Genomic DNA, 20,146 nt, shown 5'->3' with positions numbered 1-20,146 from the left:
GCACTCCAAGCTCTCTTCATTGCTTGTGCGACGTGGCTTCCCCCTATCTTGCACATTGAGATTGTTTCATTCCTCAGCAGAAAAAAAAATCCCCTTTTTCAGAGGAAGTAGAGGATTGCTCTTCTAGACAACTCAAGACTGCTACTCAACAGTGATTTCTGAGCTATCCTATCCTTTATGGTACCAGGCATACACTTTTTCCTCAAGTACTGAATTATAAGGACAGTAGCAGTAACTTAGTATGGCAGCAGGTGTTGGAAAACACTATTCACTAATAGGAAAATTAATCTTCCAGTTACCTTCAAGATCATGGGGCATTGGTCCAAAGCCAGCCTTACTGCCCTGCATTAGGTTCTCTTGCTCAGGAGTGTTCTGTGCAATGCTGTGGTGTGCGCCAGATCCTGCCCTGCAGAGCTGGTACTGTTAACACCAAAGCCTTCCTGCAGGAGCGAGTCAGGGAAGCTTTAAACACCCAGGTTCATTTCCAGCACATAACAAGGCACACAGCCCTCAGCAGATGTGAGTTTCCTACTTTGTGGTAAGAGGCCAACTTCAGAATTAAACATGAAATATCATTTACAGTCCTTACACTAAGAGCCTTAGCAGCACTGTCAGGAAGTGAGGCTCAGGCAGGCAGACTGGTATAGCAACATGTCTCAGGAAGTGACAGTTTAAAGAGTTAACTCCTCCAGGTCTCAGGTTACCAACACACAGCTGTTCCTTGTTTCCAAACACAAAGTGCAAAACCAACCTGATTCCAACACACACACACAGATTAAGGTTTTCCTTTGTGCCACAAAGAAAAAACTTAAGCACTTATTTAACTCCACACTAATGATTGTCTCAAGCTTCCCAAGTATTTCCAAACCATGACTTCAGCCCTCAACAAATGGTTTTAAGAGTGATCAGCAATACTAAGAAATACAGAAAAAAAAGTGTCTTTATTAGCATTGTTACAGGCAATGCATACATAAGAACTGATCCTTAAAGTGTACAACCCCCCAGCCAAGTTTAAAGCAATAGAATCAGCAGATTGAGATCTATATTGTACACATGTGCAGTAACAGGATCTCTCTGAACCTTCCAACAGAACAGACTGAAATAACTTTACAAAAAAAAGTAAATAAAAATAACACCCATTTTAAAAAAGTACCAGCTCCTAACAAGCTGGCAGAGCATCAAAAATATCAGACAGGGGAGTTGTCCAATCATACAGAGTTCCTGTAAGGTTTGAGTATTGCGTCTTTCACACCCTGCATGTGCCAGGCATTGAGTTTAAAGCTTAGTAAAAAATACACACCTAAGAGATAAGGTGAAGTTCAGGTTTTAGATTTCAATTTTGTCAGTTGTTACTAAAATTTTTTCAAATGCATCATCAGTATACTTAACATCATCGCTCAATGGCAGCGGTGCAAATAATGAACCTTTTCCCTTTGTTAAGAGTTCTGAAATTGAGTCAGAGTTAGCAACATCCCTCTCTGGAATCTGTAGCTGACATAATCTTACACCAATTCCAAAAAAGCACCCTTAAAAACTTTTAGCTTGTTTCTAAGTGGGTAAATATTAAAACTAGTTAGCAAAATTAAACACCAGAATCTTCAGAAGTTATTTTTGTGCATAGTTAAATGCTGCAAGATGATTTCACATTTAATAAAGCAGACTTTAAAGAAGCAATTTGCAAGAAAAGATGTTACCTTACAATATCAACCAGTTCAGGGGAATGTAGGGGGATTTTTTTCCCCCAGCCTCTTGCAATTGCTTTTCATCTATGCTGGATTTTAGTGCAAGTAATTAAATTGTTTGATATCCAGCATGGCTCCTCTTTCTGCCAATCAGGTAAGCAATCAAGACAATTAGAACAAGACCAGCAAGGGCTGCACCAACTATTATAGGGATCAGCATGTTATTTTCATCCAGTTGACATTCTTCCACTGAAGAGAGAGAAAAAGATCCATGTTAGGTACTAGTGCACCAACAGATGGCTACATCCAGAACTTCAGCATTCTGCTCTCAGCATGTCAATAAAACTGGCTCAGCTAGCTTGTCAACAATGAAAAGGAAGCCAGGTCCACTAACTATGATCATTCAGGATGAAGTCTTTCTAGCACCAGCTGTATACACAATATGGAGATTATACTGATTGTATCCTCCTCAAGAGCTGTTAGTTACACACAAATTTAGCCATCATAAATATCCACATGACCCTTCCCACAGTCATTTTGCTTTCATCATAGTCACAAGGGACAGGTTTGCCCCTTTCACACAACTGTCTGCACACAGTTTGGAGGGAAAGGTAGCACCCTTCCTTAACTCTTCTCTGGACCATCAGGAACAAGTCCAAGTTGTTTCACAGCTTTTTACATACTTCTCCCACTAGCCTCAACTTGGACAACTTAATCAGCCCCCACATCATCTGTAGTGGGGCACGCAGAGGCTAAGCATAGCACCCACAAGCTGACATTTGACTACAGAATGTTGTATTTATATCTAAGTATACTTCACAAATCTTGGATTTGACAGGGGCTGCCAAATGCAAATCTCTTACCTGGCCCAAATTTGTCTCCATCAATCTTGAAAATCTGGACCTGAACATTAAATACATTGAGAAGGGCTTGGTCCGAGACCTGCAGATTCTCCTCAGAACTGCACTTGTAGGAGTTCCCTACTGAAGCTCTCAGCTCACTCATACTGTTGTTTGATGCTTCAAATTTTGGATCTGTGTAAGAGAAACTCTTATTAATCTCTTATTAAGAGAAAATTAATTATATAAATCTGAAGAGCAGGAGCTATAAGTCAATAGAGCCATAATTTGATACACTCATCCCCAACATTTCTTACACATTATTTAATGCAGACTACCCTTAATATTTAAAGTAATCACAGTAGATTTTTTAGAAGTCCTTACTTTTTGCTTCAGAAGGCAGGGTTGTGCTTACACTCACACCTTGCAGAAAGAATTTTTCAGCACTTGCATTCTTTAAAAAAAAAACCCAAAAAACAACAAATCAGTAGTTGTCATTTAGGATGATGATGTACAACATAAGCTGTTCATGTTCAGGTTCCAATCTGCATACATTTTGAGAAAGGTTTTTAAAATGTAGAACCACAAATGGGATTAGCATCCAGAGGAGGTGTTTAGTTGGACTTTAGGAGAGAAAAGCTACAGAAAGTATGCACCTTAAGGAAGATTATTTTGTGAGAGGGCAAAGAGCCAGAGAAAGGAGGCCCTGACAGGGCCTCCTGACACCCTCAAACTGTTGACTTGACTTCCACACTGCAGGCATAGTCCCACACCCATTGCTTAAGCAACCTACTTGCACTGAACTTGGTACCCCACAGAGCTGTAGAGTCATTTAATAGCAACAGCTCAACGTGATCAGCAAAAAAAGGAGCATGAAGTTCTGACAAACAGTGGATTCAGTCCTCAAAGGTATGCAGCTCCAATACAACACCCGGGGCAGGGCTGTGGGAAACAGGATTCCTAACCATCATAGGAGACCAGAAGACAAGCACACTTGGCCTTTGGGCTGTACACAGAATATTAATGAGAACTTAAATCCAGCTCCAGGCTTAATATTAGATTAGATGCCCACTTGTCACAGGCTGCTCCCAGTTTAAGCAAGAACCCCCAAGAGTAAGCAACATAATCTTCAAGGAAGTTCCCACTGCAAACAAAATACTTTTCTCTGTACACATATGTACACGTGCATATAGACACAAACACATTCTTTTCACACAGTGGTAACCTAGCATAAAATCCACCAAATCCTAGTATTAAAACCAAAGGAACTCATTACTCTCTTTGTAGCTGTCTTTTTTCCTCTTGCCCCACTCAGTTTTCCCACATGGAAAGTGCTGCAGATCCTACACACTTGGTGCAGAGATTCTTACCAAGGCAAACAGGAAGATAACTCTCGTTTTCTCAAAAGTCAGGTTCAACAAGGCAGATGTATTGTCACATCTCCCAGAAGAAGTTGTATTATGTGGTATGAAATTCAGCAAATCCAAACCCATCTGTGAGAGAAGAGGAGCAATTATGACACTTGAAGAGACTGAGCACATCACCTTCCACTCAGCTGAGGTGTGGCTGGCTTGTGTTTCATGCCTACAGTGTTGTGTTTGCCCTGTGTTCCAGACACCAGGGCAGACCTGTGCAGGCAGCACCTGAGTTACCAGGCTGACACATAACTAAGGGCACATCTAACAAAGCTTTCTGCAGCCCTGACTGGCTGCAGGCAAGAACCCAACTGCTTTCTCCACACAAACTGCTTTGGTCCTTGTGGCATAAGAAAAAAAATATCAAGAACCACCACACCACACAGAGGGCAAGATGCTATAAAATACTGCTTTGACATAAGGTAGAAGCAATTAAGGGGACCACCTGTCAGCAAATCATCTTGCACGTCATTTTGTCCATGGTTCATGATTTTATACTGTCTTGCATCTGCAGAAGGCTGTGGGTTAAATGCCACTTGCCAAACAATTAAATAGAAACTCTTTCAGTAGCTCTTAGCTGATCCTCACGTGACCAGAAAACCTACTTGCCACCTCCTCACTGGTCATTACACTAGAAATCCGCTGTTCCACCAGAAGCAGAACACCAGAATCAGGGAATTCCACACAATTAAGGTGGCTAAAACACAGTTACCATCACAACAAGCCACTATACAGCCACACACCAGCTATAAGTGATCATGATTTTACCTTTCAGTCATCAACATCATAAATAAATGCAGTAGCACTGTTTCCTGTTGGGGGCATTCAACAGTCCTTTTAGGACTCTGGGTTTGTCCATAGGGCTGGCAAGCCAGGCTCTACACCAACAGTGGAGGGAAAGAATTTGTGCCAGGGCTGGTTCTTATATATACCTTGCATTTTTTCTCTCTTTTTTTAAATTCTATTAAAATCAGATGTTATGTAGCTTTTAAGCATCAAAGTCAAACCCAAATGTCTTCAGTGCTGGCTGGAGGGTAATTGAGTCAGAAGCCTGTCCAGTTTTACAGTAGTAATTTTCCCTTCCACTAGTCATTCATTCTTTCTATACCTCAGGCCAAATTTCTGTATTTAACAGTTTAAAAATCTTGATTGCAACTTTGATAACAGGATTCCCCTAGTCATATCTTGTTAATTTTTACTACTTCTCTTAAATGACCATATATACACTTCCTGGATTCAACAGACCAGTTTAATGCTGCTTTTAGTGAATGGAATAATCCTTAAGAACCACTTTCAGTACAAGTGTTTGGAATGTCACTAGTCCAGACCAGGTTAAGCAATTCAAATAGAGGATAATGATGGATGAACACAAACACCTGGGCTTCTAAAAGAAGAAGGTTAGCTTATAATAATTTACCAACTCTTCCCCAAAGAAGAAATCTGAAGGTTTTGAAGAAACAAAAATCAAAATGTACCTTTTCATCTTTTTTTGGATAGGTGATATTAAGCTGTAAGCCCATGTAGGCCAGTACACAGGTTCCATTTGGACCAGTCACATTGTATTTACCAACTGTAGGATTTGGGGGTGATGATGTTGGTGTTGGGCCAGCTGTTGGAACCTGGCCAGTAGTCTGTTTAGGAGTTGTAGGCGCCATAGTAGTAGTAGAGACCATATCTTCAGCACATTCTGTCTCTGCAGAGAAAGGAAAACAGTCATTACCAAACAAAATGAAGCTGTGGATGATCTACCTTTTTAATCCTTGAGGGAAAGGATGACACAATTTCAAGTAGCTTTTTTTCTAATAAAAGATAATAAAAGCTCAGAAACACAACAGTAAAGCATTACCTAAAGTCTTGTTGCAAAGTCTGGCAAGGCATGAGAAAATCACACCTCTGCTGATAATTTACTGAAATTCATGGGGACCACATCCACTTTCATTCACATCCATTCATTCCACTTTGCCATCAGGTCAGGGTAAATCTGACAGACCCAGCATTCCTGCTGTCCTGCTGTTCCAGTGTTCCTGCTGTCTGTTCACAGCCAGGCTGGGATCCCTATCCCACACTCTGGGCACTTGTGTGGGAAAAGCAGAGGAACAGTTCTCCTGCTCACTGTTCAAAGTGGTCTCCCAGATGTATTCTCCTTCCCCTCACTCTCATTATTCTGGCAATAACCAGAGTAGCCTTAATATATTGCTCTGGCTCTGCTGTCCTTAGGGGGGGATTCTAAGACTGCTTCTGATGCCAAGTTTTCTGCCGTATCCCTCTCACATCCATCCTCCCTTCAGTCCTGCACGAGGAGCCACCCTCCACAGGGTTAACAAGGCTGTGAAGGTGTGCAAGTTCACTTTCTCTTTTCATCCAGTCCAGCAGCAACTTCCAAGGGAACAGTGACTCTGATTTATTTGCCAGAGTACTTGGAAACATGTGGCAGCAAGATCTTAACTTGATCTGGGAGCCAAGAAGGTTCCTGCATTGAACATCTAAGCCAAAACCAAAGGTCATAACAAAGACATTACTAAAGTAGAGACTTCCATGTTCCAAGCCAAGGTCATCTCCACATGCCAGGGATAACAACTTGCAACTTTTTAAGGACAACAGCAACTGCAGCAACAATCAACGCTCACTCAAAGGGTCTACTTCTAAAATTTAATGCATGCGTACTTCACAGATAGAAGACAACTAATAAATAGCCTTGAACAGTTTAAGTAGCTTAATTTTTGATTATGGCTCAGAGAGAAGAACTCTAATCACACCATCTGAAGTCACACACACTCCAACATAGCATGCTTTCCTATTTCTACTCCACTCCTGGAAAGTCCAAGAGCAGAATGAAGGTGGATGAAGGAGGAGTGATCCTGTATTTTATAGGCTGATACTGGTCTGATCCCAAAATAATTTCCTAACAAACCAAAAAGCATCTTTCTGGGCACTTCAAAGGAGAACTACCCTCTATCTGCAAGACCTCAACACACAGAGGCTTTTCTTTAACTTGGCACAGATGGAAACAACAAAATCACATTGAGTGGAAGTTTAGCCTAGTTGGAATTTTAATACATTATTTCTACTGAACTGATTTAGAGCAGTTTCTAGTAGCTCTTCAGGACAGAGCAAAAGATGAGACAAAAATCCTTATGTCTTTTATTGACAGTTACAGGAAAGCAGCTGGCAAAACTACCAACACAGAGGAAAAGGAAGTGTCCTTTCAGAGCTGCAGATAACCACTACCATCCCCTCAGTCACTAACTTCTAGTACACTGACAGAGTCACAATTTCTAGTTATGCAGATGCACTGAATATTGATCCTTCTTCCCTTCAGTGAGCCTTGTACCAATCACTGGCAGAAATATCCTTTCATTAAAGATTTGCAGAGAAAAGAAAAACATTAAGGAAAAATTCCAGATCTGAAGTTTATCAATAACTAGCTGCCTAAGGGACAGGGGAAGGCACAAGCCTACAAGAATGGAACCAGAGGATTATATAAAAGAAGATCTTAATATCTTAAAAAGAAAAGTATTACACAGTAGGGAGATTTCACTGAAGTTTTGTAGAAGCAAAAATCAGCTTTTCCCAGTATCATATCTTATGTTTGAGCCTGCTGATAAATGATCACTTATCATACTTAACTGCTAAAACAATCAGATCAAAGTTCCATAATTTAAAAAAAAAATAGTTCTGAAGACTGCAGTAATAGAGATCAGGGTTTGGTGTGGGTTTTTTTAAGCATAAATGTAGGTACACATCTTTACTGCAAACTAGTTCACTAAATGGAAAAATTTGATCAAGGGAATGATACATACAAATCTGAGCCAGTCATGTGAAGCAGCCATAAAAGAAGTCAATGCCACTATTATCAGCATCAGGCAAGGTATTTTTCACAGAAATGAGACAAGGTGGAGATACTCCAGTAGAAGGCACTTGTTCATTGTAACCATTCCATGCTAGCACTGGCTACCCTAATTTTTTAATATTTGTTTCAACTTAGCAGGTGCGTAAATGGGATTAACAGCTGAAGGAAAGTTCTACATCCCAGGGAAAATGAAGACTCTAAAAGTAAGGCAAACACTTATCACTCCTTAAGATAGTATGGGGAATCAGTTTATACAGCTCTTTTGTGTTTGAAGACTGCTGCCACAAAAGCAAAGGATATGAACACACCATGAAGTAATTGGCCTATAATAATTTGAAGTAAAATTCCACACTACTTTTCAATACAAACAATCAGGATAAAAACCTGACTTAGTGGTTGTCCCTGAAAGAGAGAAACCTGACTTTTACAGCTGACATAAAACCTCCTGTAGGAAGATGTACGTTTCTGCTCTCTACAGACCAATTCTCTACTGTCTGCCATTATTTCACTAATTTTCCCCAGAGCACAGAGTAACCAGTTCAAATTACTCTGGTAGAGGCCATAATGCTTGGAAGTTACCAGATATTTCTTAAACTAGGATTTTGGTCATGTGCTCACTCAACCTACTGCAGCATGTGCTTAACACCCATACTCATGAAGAGCCCAGTACAATACCCATGGGAACCCAGGGCACTGCACTATCCCCTAGCCACAGATTCTGACATCCTACAGAGAAAACCTGAGGCAAGTCCATTCATTTCAAAAGATGCTGTTGTCAGAGTTTTAGATCCAGTACTCACCTTAAATATGATTAGTCAGGACTTAAAAGAAAGAACCTATTAGTTGTAAAATTAGCTCATCAAGTTAATTTTCTGTTACAAGATACTCACTGTTCACACTGAAAGTGCCATTTGTGAGATAGGCTTCCAAAGTGACATTGCTAAAAGTAACATTGGCATTCTTCATATTGATGTGCTTGGAGTTGATGCATCTGTATTTTGTGCCCATGTGTGCCTGAATGATACTTTTCTTTGATACAGTCTTCACACCTCCTGTAAAAAAATACATTGCATTAGTATGTACCGGTATGCAAAGAAAGGACTTAGTATTATATCCGGGAAGGGTTTTACAGTAACAACAGTAAGTTTTTATTTTACCTGTAGTTGAATTTGGGAAAAAAGTTGCATCTGACAGATTGTAGTGGAAAACTAACTCTTCAACTTGGTACTTGTCTGCAGATTCTGAGAAATTCAGGCTTAACGAATGTCCTGCTCCAAAATCCAATACCAAAATTGGATGAGATGCATTATCTTTACCACATGAGCTCTGTGAGTCTACTGAAGCATTTTGCGGAAGAAAAAAGTGTACAAACTGTGGGGTAGAAAATAAAACACACGTAAGCTTTTCCTCACAGCTTTTTAAATATCCTGTAAAACTGCTACAAACATACAGCAGACATTAACATATAAGATATCTACTTATATGTGACAGTGTTCACAGGGGTCCGAGGATAAGGGTCCGAGGATCTGACTCCATGTTTCAGAAGGCTTGTTTTATTATTTTATGATATATATTATATTAAAACTATACTAAAAGAATAGAAGAAAGGATTTCATCAGAAGGCTAGCTAAGAATAGAAAAAGAAAGAATGATAAAGGCTTGTGGCTCGGACTCTCTGTCCGAGCCAGCTGACTGTGATTAGTCATTAATTAGAAACAACTGCATGAGACTAATCACAAATCCACTTGTTGCATTCCACAGCAGCAGATAATCATTGTTTACATTTTGTTCCTGAAGCCTCTCAGTTTCTCAGGAGGAAAAGTCCTAAAGAAAAGATTTTTCATAAAAGATGTCTGTGACACTTATGTACCAGTATACAGCAAGCAGCATGCTACTGGCATTCAAGTTTGAGAAACCTGCTCTCTGAAACTGGGAGGACTGAACAGTACATACTCACAGCACCTCTTAGACTTTTCTTCCTTCTAAACCAGCAATATGAATTTGCAGGTACTTCTGTACTACAAGAATCAAATCTGGCAAACTCTGGACATATGAAAAATGGGAGAATTTAAGCTCTGCTTCTTGTAGTACAACTGAGCAACAACAAAAGTGAATGGTACATCCTATGTAGCTTGGCTGTAATACTTTGAGTTTATTACACATTGTGAAGAAATGTGATAACTGAAGACCAATACAACATTTACTGCGAAGCTCTGAGCTTACTGCTTACAATAAGAAACAGACTAAAGTATGTTATGAAAGAAGTCAGCTCTGAACAATATACCAAACACATATACCAGTATCAGCAGGATTTCAGACCATCAGCACCACTGAAAACATGGATTGTACAGTATAAGGCTCAGTTCAAATCACACACAGCAAGTGCACCACTGGTAAAGTAGTAGGATTTTTTTAACCTTGTATTACACTGATGGCTAGGAAAAAAAAAATCAACAACACAAAACTGCAATAAGACTATAAATAATCCCTAATTCCTATTCAGTGGTGAAGATACAAAAAAATCCCAAAACTTATTTGTTAAGGTAAATTCTTAATTTTCCATTAACAAAGTTTTGCTGTTAATATGGAACAATTTGTAAGCATTGCACTAGTCTGTAGATACACTGAAAACTACAGATTTGCTACGTAAGAAGGTCACAGATTTCCAGAGTTTAAAAAGTTTAAAAGCTATGTTTCAGTTCAGATTTAATCCACATGAGTGTGACCAAGTTACTAAAAGAGAACTCCTAGTGGTTTTGCCTTTACAGTTCCAGTGAAAGCCATTTTATTTATCAACAGGACAGGTGTGGAATTTCAGTCACAAAAGTAATTGCACATGTTTTGTTTGTGATTGTTTCAGGCAGCCTCAACCTTGCCGTTTAATTAGAAGAAGCATTGGTAATAAAGAAAAGCTGATGCAACATGACTGAAGAGTAAAAATCTTTGTGGAAGCAGTTTTTCATGCAAAGATACTCAGAGAAAGCTTAAATACTGCACACATGCAAAGATACCACATATTTTATAAATACTAAAAAGACTAATAAATAACAAGCAGTCAGATACTCACTGCCCTTACCTCTTTTTGCACACTGGTTTGGTATTCCACTGAGAAGGCTACTGTCAAATCAGCAATTATGCAGACCTTACCACTTGAATCTTTCACTTCAAATGAAGAGGAAGCCTGTAAAAAGCCTGATAAAAAGTGGTTAACCTGGTGTCACATAAATTGCATTTTTTATCCCAAAGAGACAAATATGTACAGCTGTACATTTTAGGAGTAAAACTTAAGCATGAGTTTGGAAGCTTAGGCATTAACAGTCTCTAGATTAGCTTCAACATCACTAACAAACAGAGGACAAATTAAACACCTCATTTATAAAACTGCAAAGCCACCCAAATCAAAACTGTTGACATTCTGGTTCCTAAGAGATAAGAAAGACATGCAATAAACATCAGTCACAGTGTTCAAGGCAGCTTCAGCGTTCTCTGCACACAGCAACCATTTTACCATCTTCAGCCAGACCTGGCTTAGCTTATTTGATCCTGCATGCCTCCAACACTCTGCCTTCCCCCCACAGCACAGCATGCAGCCTTCACTCCTGCTGTACCAGGACACTCAGCTGCACATGCACTGAATGCAGCATTTAGAACGCCTGGATGGACTGCAGATGTTTTGAAGGCACTGCCAAAAATATCGTGATAGAGCATGCTACCATTGCCAGGAGAACTTCTCCTTACCATCCTCACACTCTCCACACTTTAGAGAAGGAGGAGAAGGCCAAGACCTTGACACACAGTGAGGTTATGTTTTCCTGACTGGTTTAAGCTAAACTCAGGCTGAGCTGCTGAGAAAAGCAGAGAAAAGCCTTTCTGCCCCTTGCTCCATTCCAGCCTCTATGCTCAGAGCATGCCGAGTACACCTGCCCCAAGTACTGACTTAGCAAGAACACACGGCAAGGGGAGCACGCAGCCATCGCTCCTGATGGCAGCAGGGACTGGCACCAGTGGGACCAGCGCCCACTGCCAACAAGGCTTCACACAGGGGACACACTGGAGCAGGCTGGAAACAGCTGGAAAGCTGGTTATCTCCTACTTCATTTGTGGCAAGGGATACCTGACAGTGCTCTTGCTCCTGACCAGTTCTTTATTTTAGAATCTTTTATTTTTCAGATTCTCAATTTGTCACCACCACCCCCCCAAGTGAACCTCACTGCAAAAAGTGTGAACCATCTTCATGCTAGCACTTTATCAGCTGGCATTTGTAACAACTTCAGTCTTGCAGAAAACCTGATAAAAAACAGCTGCAAGACATAAGCCATTATCACAAGCAAATAAGCTTTAAGGAGTCAAACATGCTAATCCATTCAACTGCTGATAATAGCAAAAAGATCCAGATGAGAGATTATCCATTAGCTAGCTTCCCTCCCTGAGAAGTTTTCAAAAACAAATCTTACAACTTTTCACTGCAAAACTATGGTGTGTACAATTGTACAAAGACAATTATTAGGAAAAATTGGACTTCTGTCAGCTGGACTTCAGCAGAAGGCACATCAGTTGCAGGAACACATTGGAAACTATTTCTCTGGCACTCAGCAAGCATTTTCCCTTGTCATCTTCCCCTTAGCAACATCACATCCTCTCCCAGCACCAAGGAGGACAAAGCTGAAACTGGAATTCATTCAACTTTATCTTTTTTTTTTTTTTGAGAGTCCAGATTTGAAATCAGAGAGAGACTGAAGAAAGAAAATGCTTAAGAAGAGACAGCATAGAAAATTTATTTTAAACGAAACCTGTCCTACCTTTGCCTTTATGTCCAGCATAAAATGTTCATTAAGGACCAGATATACCCAAAGAAATGTTATTTACTGCAATTCAGATCAGTATCAGAAACATGTTCATCCACATGGAAGTTTCAATTTGCATTTACATCTGGAACTTGTTTACATTTCATGCAAGCACTACTTTTCTCCAAAGCAAGCTGCTTACACCTTCCTGAAGGTTTCTAGCACAGCACAGAAAAGAGTTGAGGCAGGCAATAAGAATCCATTGCTCCTTGAACTAACACTATGACTGAAAAATGTGCTAGAATGAAAACCTTTAGTGTGCATTCAGACTCCCTTGTCTGATAGCTATTAAAATCTTGGCAATTTTAGAGCTAAAAATAATGAAGTAACTGAGTAAAAGAATGAAAGAAAAATCATTTTCAAAAGACATGCAAGGGAAAGAAAAGACTGAAAAACAAGAAAAATGTTGCTGGCCTAAATGAAAACATGACAGACCTGTCCATTACAAATGATTTAGAGAACAACAGACAATGCAGAGGTACCAGAAAATATCAAATGGAAGACAAATTCTGGTAATGAAGAGCTGATAAATCACCCTCAGCAAGTTTAAGTAATAAAGAATAAGGGGCATGAATAAACATTAAACAGTAACACCTGCATAACTACTAGATTTTTGTAAGGTTAAAGTCATATCATTACATGAATCCTGATTTCATTAGTGTGGAACAAATGCTATAAAACCCCAGTCCTCCTTAAGAACTATTCAGCAGCTGCTGGATTTGCAGTTTCAGTGATGAGACAGACACATCCAGCATGAGACACTGAGTGTCCTTGATGGAGTGGCAAGAGCTGTTTCACTGCAAGTAAGGCAACACTCTCAGGGATGGTGATCAGACAGAACTGAGCTGCAGCATCATCTGCTCCCAAGGTCCTGAAGGAATGCAGATGAAACCAAGTGAAATGTATGGGACATAGGAGCAAGGAAAAATTGAATAAAAAAGCCACTGAAGAACAAATCAAGACACTGAAGGAAAGAAGGTCCCGCCTACTGTCTGCTCCAGCCAGTTTAAGGCACAAGAACAGCTCGTAGGAAAGCAGCTGTTGCGTTTTGTACAGGCAGTTTCAGTGTCAAGTAGTGATTAATGCATGAATCATCAGCAGCCTACAAACACTACAAGCCTACAGTCAAAATGTCAAGACTACAGAAAAGCAAACTGATGTTGAATCAATCCATCCTGGGAATATTTCTAATATAGCTACATAATGTATTGCTTAATTCTATCAGGGCATATCTGATATTGTTTGTATTGTTTGTACATCTCATAACAATATCATTCTTTGTAGTTAAACACAAAAACTGATAAAACCTCCAGATTCTTAACTTTAGGCTTCAAATGTTCCTCTTAATAAACTGCAGAGCCCTCTATAACAACTATCTGTGGTACAGCAAGTGCAGTACTTCGGATTTAAATTAAGCAGTCCAAGACCTTTCAATAGCAAAAAGTAAGTTTTGTTAGGTTCATTATCATTTGGCTGGAAGCACTACATTATGGATATCTAGTAAAGGAATTACCAAAAAAGTACAAAGAAATTTCACTTGGTTCAGATGCTTCCTTTGTATTCCAGTAAATTCCAACAAAAGACTGCTTAAAATACTTATTCTAGCAGCATATTTTCAACTGAAAATCCTAAGACAATCTTTCCCTTCATATCTCATTTCTGCAATGAAGAAATAGTCATGTGCAAGAAAACACTTAAGGTAACTGTTAAAGCAACAACTAGAGATCTTGCTTGAATAAAATCCAGCATGCTTCTTTATCTAACATACCTACCTCAAGAAAACCCAAAGTATATTAACAGTCTGAGATAAAATAACTAAGTCAAACAAAACAAATACTTCCTTGATTGTCTAACAATTTATCTTAAAGAAATCCACCTCATAAAGTTGTTTGTTTTAAGCTGAACACTACAAAGCTAACAAAACAATCTAGCACATGCTTTCAGGTTTCAGCTTCTTTATAACTGAAATCCTGTTAGTCAAACACAGCTACCCATGATTTACTCTCCCATATAATGGAAACTTACTAAGGGAGAGAGACAAATGGTTGTTGTGTGCTAGAAAACCAAGCATATTTAATGGGAACTGTGTACACCATCTGCTTGCAAAGAGGACATCAGTTACTACAGTTAATGATTTACTTTGCCTCCAATTTTTATTAGAAACATGAAACACTGACAATAAGGAAAAACCAAAAGCTACTTCTGCATAATCTGGGGTTTATCACTATAGTCATGTTTCCTGCATAAGTAAAAACTTCTTTAGCATTGTTCTTCCTCTTGGGAAAAAGGGCAGCAAGCCATCCAAATCCACCTGGCCACACATCCTGGATCATCAGTACTTTAAGCCGTACAGATACCTGGTGGATGGGACTGCCTGCAGTGTTCAAGAGGAAAACCATGGCCTATAGTGCTCAGGAGGAAAACCATGGCTGCAGCACAGCACAGCTGCCAGCTCCTGGGATGTGCTGTGATGGGGTTCAGAGTATCCCACAGCCTGGTCATACCCATGGACTCTCCTCAGCTCCAGCCCACCCTGGAAACACTGCACAGCAGCACTCTGGGGTAAGGGATACCAGCCCTGAATAATCATCCAGTACCTGAGCTACAGCACTGATGTGTTGCCTTGCACCTTTGCCCAGGTGTTCTGATGACAAACACAGTGAACACTGCTATCTCTGGGGCATTCATCCAAGGAGATAAGAAATGCTGGTCATTATGTAAAGAAGGTTTATTTTCTATTGTACATGTTAACCAAACTGCCCAGTAATTTACTTATTCTGGTGGTTCAGAATGATCCTGTCATCTCTCACTCTTCATTTTGTGAACAGTGGTAATTTCAGTCACCACTTTTAACTCCTAAATCTATGCCAGAGAATAGAATGGAAAAATCCCCAAGGAGTTACACTCTCCTACAATGCTCTGTCTCCCAATGTATGCACCACTCCCAGAGGGACACTAGGTCCAAGTCCTTTATCAGAAGACCAAGTCAAGATCACTTCCTTAGGATTCAGAACCTATACCACCTTGGGATGATACAGAAAGACAGGAACAACTGAAAGCAGGAAAATCCCGTGACAGGCTTGACATACAAAACACTTTGCAAGAGGCAAGATGGTCTCCATGAAAGGATGAGTTATACTTACCTTTCACCAACAGACACATGAGACTGAATGCTGGCTGCCTGGAAAGCTGGAAAAGACAAGGCTGGACTCACTTGAATACCCACACAGTGGTGGGGAAAGGGAGAACAGAGCTTAATTCAGAGATAAGAGAAACTGCTGCACTTCAGCAGGTGCAGCACCTGATTACATCAAGTTCCTGATCCTGCCCAGAATATGCATCCTTGCCAACCAAGAGACAAATTCATGTCATCTCAGATTATGGTTTTGATATTCTTGACTTCAATTAAGGCAGCAAACGTTTTGTTTTCCCATTTCAGTTTGCAGATGAATAACTCCAGTCTTTATAAACCAAATTATACAAGTACAAAAGCATTAGAAAGGAAAGGCACTCTAACAGCCATACACTTGCCATTTGACCAGAGAATTGCACAACTGCCTCAAGTTTAGTCACATGAAATTTCTTTATGGCTTCCTATCTAAAGGAAGAAAGTCTTGGGATAGCTCTACAGCAAGTGATTGCATGAGTGCACTGGGAGAGCTGAACTCCCTGGCCAGACCCTTTTCAGCATTCACACAAGTCCATTTTGCACTGGATCTGGTTAGTGCTGCTGTATCACACCACACAACTAACACACATTCTTCAAGGCAGCTGCCAGCCCCAAACAATGTTTTGAAGAAAGGAGCACTGTGTGACAATTTAAAGAGAAAGCTTCCCCAGAGGAGAAGATATTGAAATAAACTAACTGCCTGAGTAAAACCACTCTCCTAGTCCTACAGAGTAGATCTTAACCCTGTCAAAGAAAGTAAGAATACAGGTGTTCCCATATCATACAGAGTGAATTTTTGTTAAGAAAACAGATGCCATCAGAAGTTTAATACAAGAAAACCAAACGTATTAACTGTGAACTACTGTACTCAAGGCTGAACACTGGAGAAGGAACAAGTACCCACTGCACAGAGCTGAAGCACATTTAAACTCTGTACTCATAATGCCAGGGTGATCTGTAACTGGAGAGACACTCACATTTGAAATTAAGAGTAGAAAAAGTAGTACTGATAGTCAGTGGTGCTGTCAAGGGACAGAGGAGGTTAAGAAACTGTTATACTGAAACTGAAAGGGACACCAGGCCATCTTGAAGTCAGATGCCCAAAAACTGTGGAATCCTGATTTACCAAAACATAAGGTACATTTAAAAGTATGCACAATAGAATCAAGATAATGCAAGGGATTGTTCAAATGGCTGTTGTAATTCCCACCACTTACATGCCCCAAAGTGTCTTCTGCCAAGCTTAAGAGAACACATACCAAGAAACCCATTTCAGCACCAAGCTTTCTCAAGGAATTTCCAAACAATCACGGCTGACTTGAGAGCAAAGACAAACTGTGGAAGCTGAAACAAGCAAAAGCAAGGTGTGCCTTTTGCTAGAAATAAACTTTTATCTTTGAGACCTACAAAGGCTTATCAGAGATAACAGCAGTTAATGTTGCAACAGAGTATCAATCTTTGAGTCAGGTTCCTCTGTACTTAGAGGCAATTCTTCACTCTGTCATCTGCCAAGTGACCTATCACATGATGACTGGCACACTAATTCAGATCCTTAGAGACTCTGCCACACGCTTCAAGCAGCTGTCAAGCAAACACTATGTCAAGGGCAGCACTTGGTAAAACAATATTTCCAAAGTTGCTCAACATCAAAGCAGTTAGATTTTGTGAAAACCAAGTTACCCTGGTCTCAGTTGCAAACAACCAATAATGCCAAACCAAAAAAAACCAATTCTGCACCAGATTTCTCACTGGCTGGAATCTATTATCAAGTTTCTCAACTATCTCTACATGGGTAGTAAGGTTTGAAATTCCTCTTTGGACTAGAGTTGCACAATAGAAACGTGGATTATACGTCAGTGACTCTGAAATGTCATCACACTATTTTGAAAAATTAATTTTCCCTTCTGCAATTCTCAAACACTTCATTACTTATTCACTACACATGTCTGATTCTAACCCTAAGTCTAGAGGAAAGTGTTCTCTGATGTGTCTGTGTTTCAGTAATGAAACAATGTACGGGTGCTCTAGATCCCAGAGAGCACGAGCAGCTCTGTTGGCTTTGGCACACAACCCAACTGACTCATCGTGCTCAACAACAGACAAGCACCATCTTACTCAGTATTTCAAAAAGCAGCAGCTAAGTTTAGAGGAGGTACTTCCATTTCTCATAGCCCCCTTTCCCTGCATGTACCATATGCTACCTAAATGTTTTCTTAATTTCATATGTATATTTGATGGTAGTGAGGAAATTAATTACAAAATGCTCAATGCTGACATATGAAATGTTCAGCTTAGTGCTTGCTGCTCAATCTAAAGAGAAAACTGAAACACTAAGTGAGGTATGATGAGGTATTCAGGTGGGAAAAAAATTCTGCTGTCCTGAAGTCAAGGCATCACCAAACAAGTTTTCACATCTGCCCCACCCATACTAATCTTTCAGTCTCCTGTGATCATGACCTTATCCTAACCAGTGTTAACTCAGATGATTAAAAGGCTGCAAATGAGCTAAAATATCTGAAGCCTTCAGCTCACATATTATCTTTATCTCTTCTTCTTCTCCCCTCACCCACAATCCAAACCCCACACTCTAGCAAGAAAGGGGTCTCTATCTGCACTGCAAGATCTTCCCCCAAGATTGCAGTATAAAGCTATGCAGAAACACCCAGCTACTAAGCTACTAGACACTGGTACAACATCCTGAACATCAGTAAATAAAATAAAATAAAAAATCAAAAATAAATAAATCTGTGGTAAAATAAACTATTCTGTTACCTCAGCTGCAGAAACCTAACACATCTCACATGCCAGAAAGCGACAAAGATGGTGCACCAAATGATGTTTGTAACTACCAATTAAGCAGAGGAAGACTACTGCAATGGCCAGAAGTATTAACTGTGGTACCACATAAAAATCACAGAAGCTTATTTGAAAGCAAACTATAACACAATTCTTCATTTAAGCCATAACTATATCAAACAAACTATTCAAGTAACTCTCACTATGACACCAGTTCAACACCACTTCAGCTGGCAGCCCTAAAAAGCAGGAGCACTGTAAATCACTGTGCTTGCTGCACCGGCTCACGAGGGCTGGATATCTGAACTGCTCTCTGCCCTTTGTGAGCGGCACCTTTTGGGCTCAGTGAAACTGAAGTCCAGTCAATGGTGATAACGATATTTACTACCAAAGAGACGTTACAGGAGTCACAAGGACTGTCCCAGCTCAAAAATGATGGCAGATAAGCATTCTCAACTGCTACTCTATTTGGGAAATATTCTGGCTAGCTGCTGAACAAGTTTCCTTTGCTGCCAAAGCCACAGCTCAGAAACCTGCTAGCGTTGTGTGATCTGGCTTTCAAGACAAGAAACCAAATGCAAGGTAGTTATCAGTAAACAAGCAAGACACACTTCCTCGTTAAACAGCCTCGCTAACCTAACAAACCTTCTCATCAAGGCACTGAAATCTCTCCATTCCAGACGCGTTTCATATTTTACTCAAGATAGGGCAGGAAGAAAGCCATTAAGCAACGGAGCACTACGTATCCTATAGAAAAGCGCTGCTTCCTAGCAATGACATCAGTAGCCCCCGCGTCTCCATGCCTCGTGCTCCAGGCGCGTTTCCAGGTTCTTCCCAGAGCGCAGTCCCTGCACCCAGCGCAGGTGCTCAGAGCGGCGTTCCCGGGCTCTAACGCGGCTGAGCGCGGCCGCCGCCGCCTCCCGTCCCTCATCGCCCTCGGAAGCTCCCGGGCGCCACAAGGAGCGCGGGGGATGGCCCCCCAAGAGCCCTGAGCCCCCGCGGCTCAGTCAGCACCCGGGCAGGCCGACAGCAGGCGGGAGCGGACGGGCAGGCGGGTCTCCGGTTACAGGTGCCGCGTCCAGCGCCGCCGGCCCCAGAGCCACCTCAGGCCGCTGCGACCCGCCCCCACCACCCCGCCGATCGCACAGGCCGCCCGCGTCCTCCCCCTTACCGAGCAGGGCGGCCGCCGCCAGCAGCCCCCGGGCCATATCGGGGTGCAGGGACGGGGCGCGGCGGGAGCGGGCTCGGACCGAGGGCGGGCACGGGGCGGCGGCGGCGGCTCCGCGCTCGGGGCGCTCTGGCGACGGCCCCGGCCGGTCATGTGACCGCTGACGTCACATAGGCGGGGCGTCCGTCACGTGACCCGGCCGGGGCACGGCAGCGGCGGTGAGGGAGGGGAGGATCTCGCGAGAGCCGGGCCGGGTGAGGGGAGCGGGCTCTGGGCTGCGTGCCACTGCAGCTAAAGGCAGTCAGAGGTGAGTACAGTCGTCTCGCACAGGATTAATTCAGTCCCAGCTGTGTAAAAATATTGGAAGTTGATGGTCTGTTTTC

At 41.3% G+C, this 20,146-nt stretch overlaps 1 protein-coding gene across 2 annotated transcripts; it reads right to left on the bottom strand.

The window, feature by feature from the left end:
- Positions 1–922: 922 nt before the first annotated feature.
- Positions 923–19,922, bottom strand: LAMP1 (lysosomal associated membrane protein 1). Of its 2 annotated transcripts, none has more exons than XM_036391119.2 (9): positions 19,767–19,922; positions 10,854–10,978; positions 8,944–9,157; positions 8,677–8,838; positions 5,412–5,629; positions 3,892–4,014; positions 2,906–2,975; positions 2,546–2,716; positions 923–1,931 (listed from the first exon to the last, which is right to left on the bottom strand). In XM_036391119.2, the coding sequence occupies exons 1-9, from the start codon at positions 19,801–19,803 to the stop codon at positions 1,792–1,794; spliced, it is 1,260 nt and encodes a 419-aa protein (XP_036247012.1). In that variant the 5' UTR covers positions 19,804–19,922; the 3' UTR covers positions 923–1,791. The 2 variants fall into 2 exon arrangements, with proteins under 2 accessions (XP_036247012.1, XP_036247020.1); XM_036391127.2 differs by having other exon boundaries at positions 10,863–10,978; positions 19,767–19,918.
- Positions 19,923–20,146: the final 224 nt, after the last annotated feature.

This window comes from Molothrus ater, chromosome 2 (assembly GCF_012460135.2).
Source record: "Molothrus ater isolate BHLD 08-10-18 breed brown headed cowbird chromosome 2, BPBGC_Mater_1.1, whole genome shotgun sequence".
NCBI classification, from domain to species: domain Eukaryota; kingdom Metazoa; phylum Chordata; class Aves; order Passeriformes; family Icteridae; genus Molothrus; species Molothrus ater.
The sequence above is the reverse complement of the archived record's forward strand: the minus strand, read 5'-3'. Positions and strand labels throughout refer to the sequence as shown.

Coding starts and splice junctions, on each gene's coding strand:
- LAMP1 (XM_036391119.2), bottom strand. CDS start 19,803: ATGGCCCGGGGGCTGCTGGCGGCGGCCGCCCTGCTCG. Junction 9,158..10,853: donor TGCAAAAAGAGGTAAGGGCA/GTGAGTATCTGA, acceptor TCTACCCCACAG/TTTGTACACTTTTTTCTTCC. Junction 1,932..2,545: donor TGGAGACAAATTTGGGCCAG/GTAAGAGATTTG, acceptor CTCTCTCTTCAG/TGGAAGAATGTCAACTGGAT.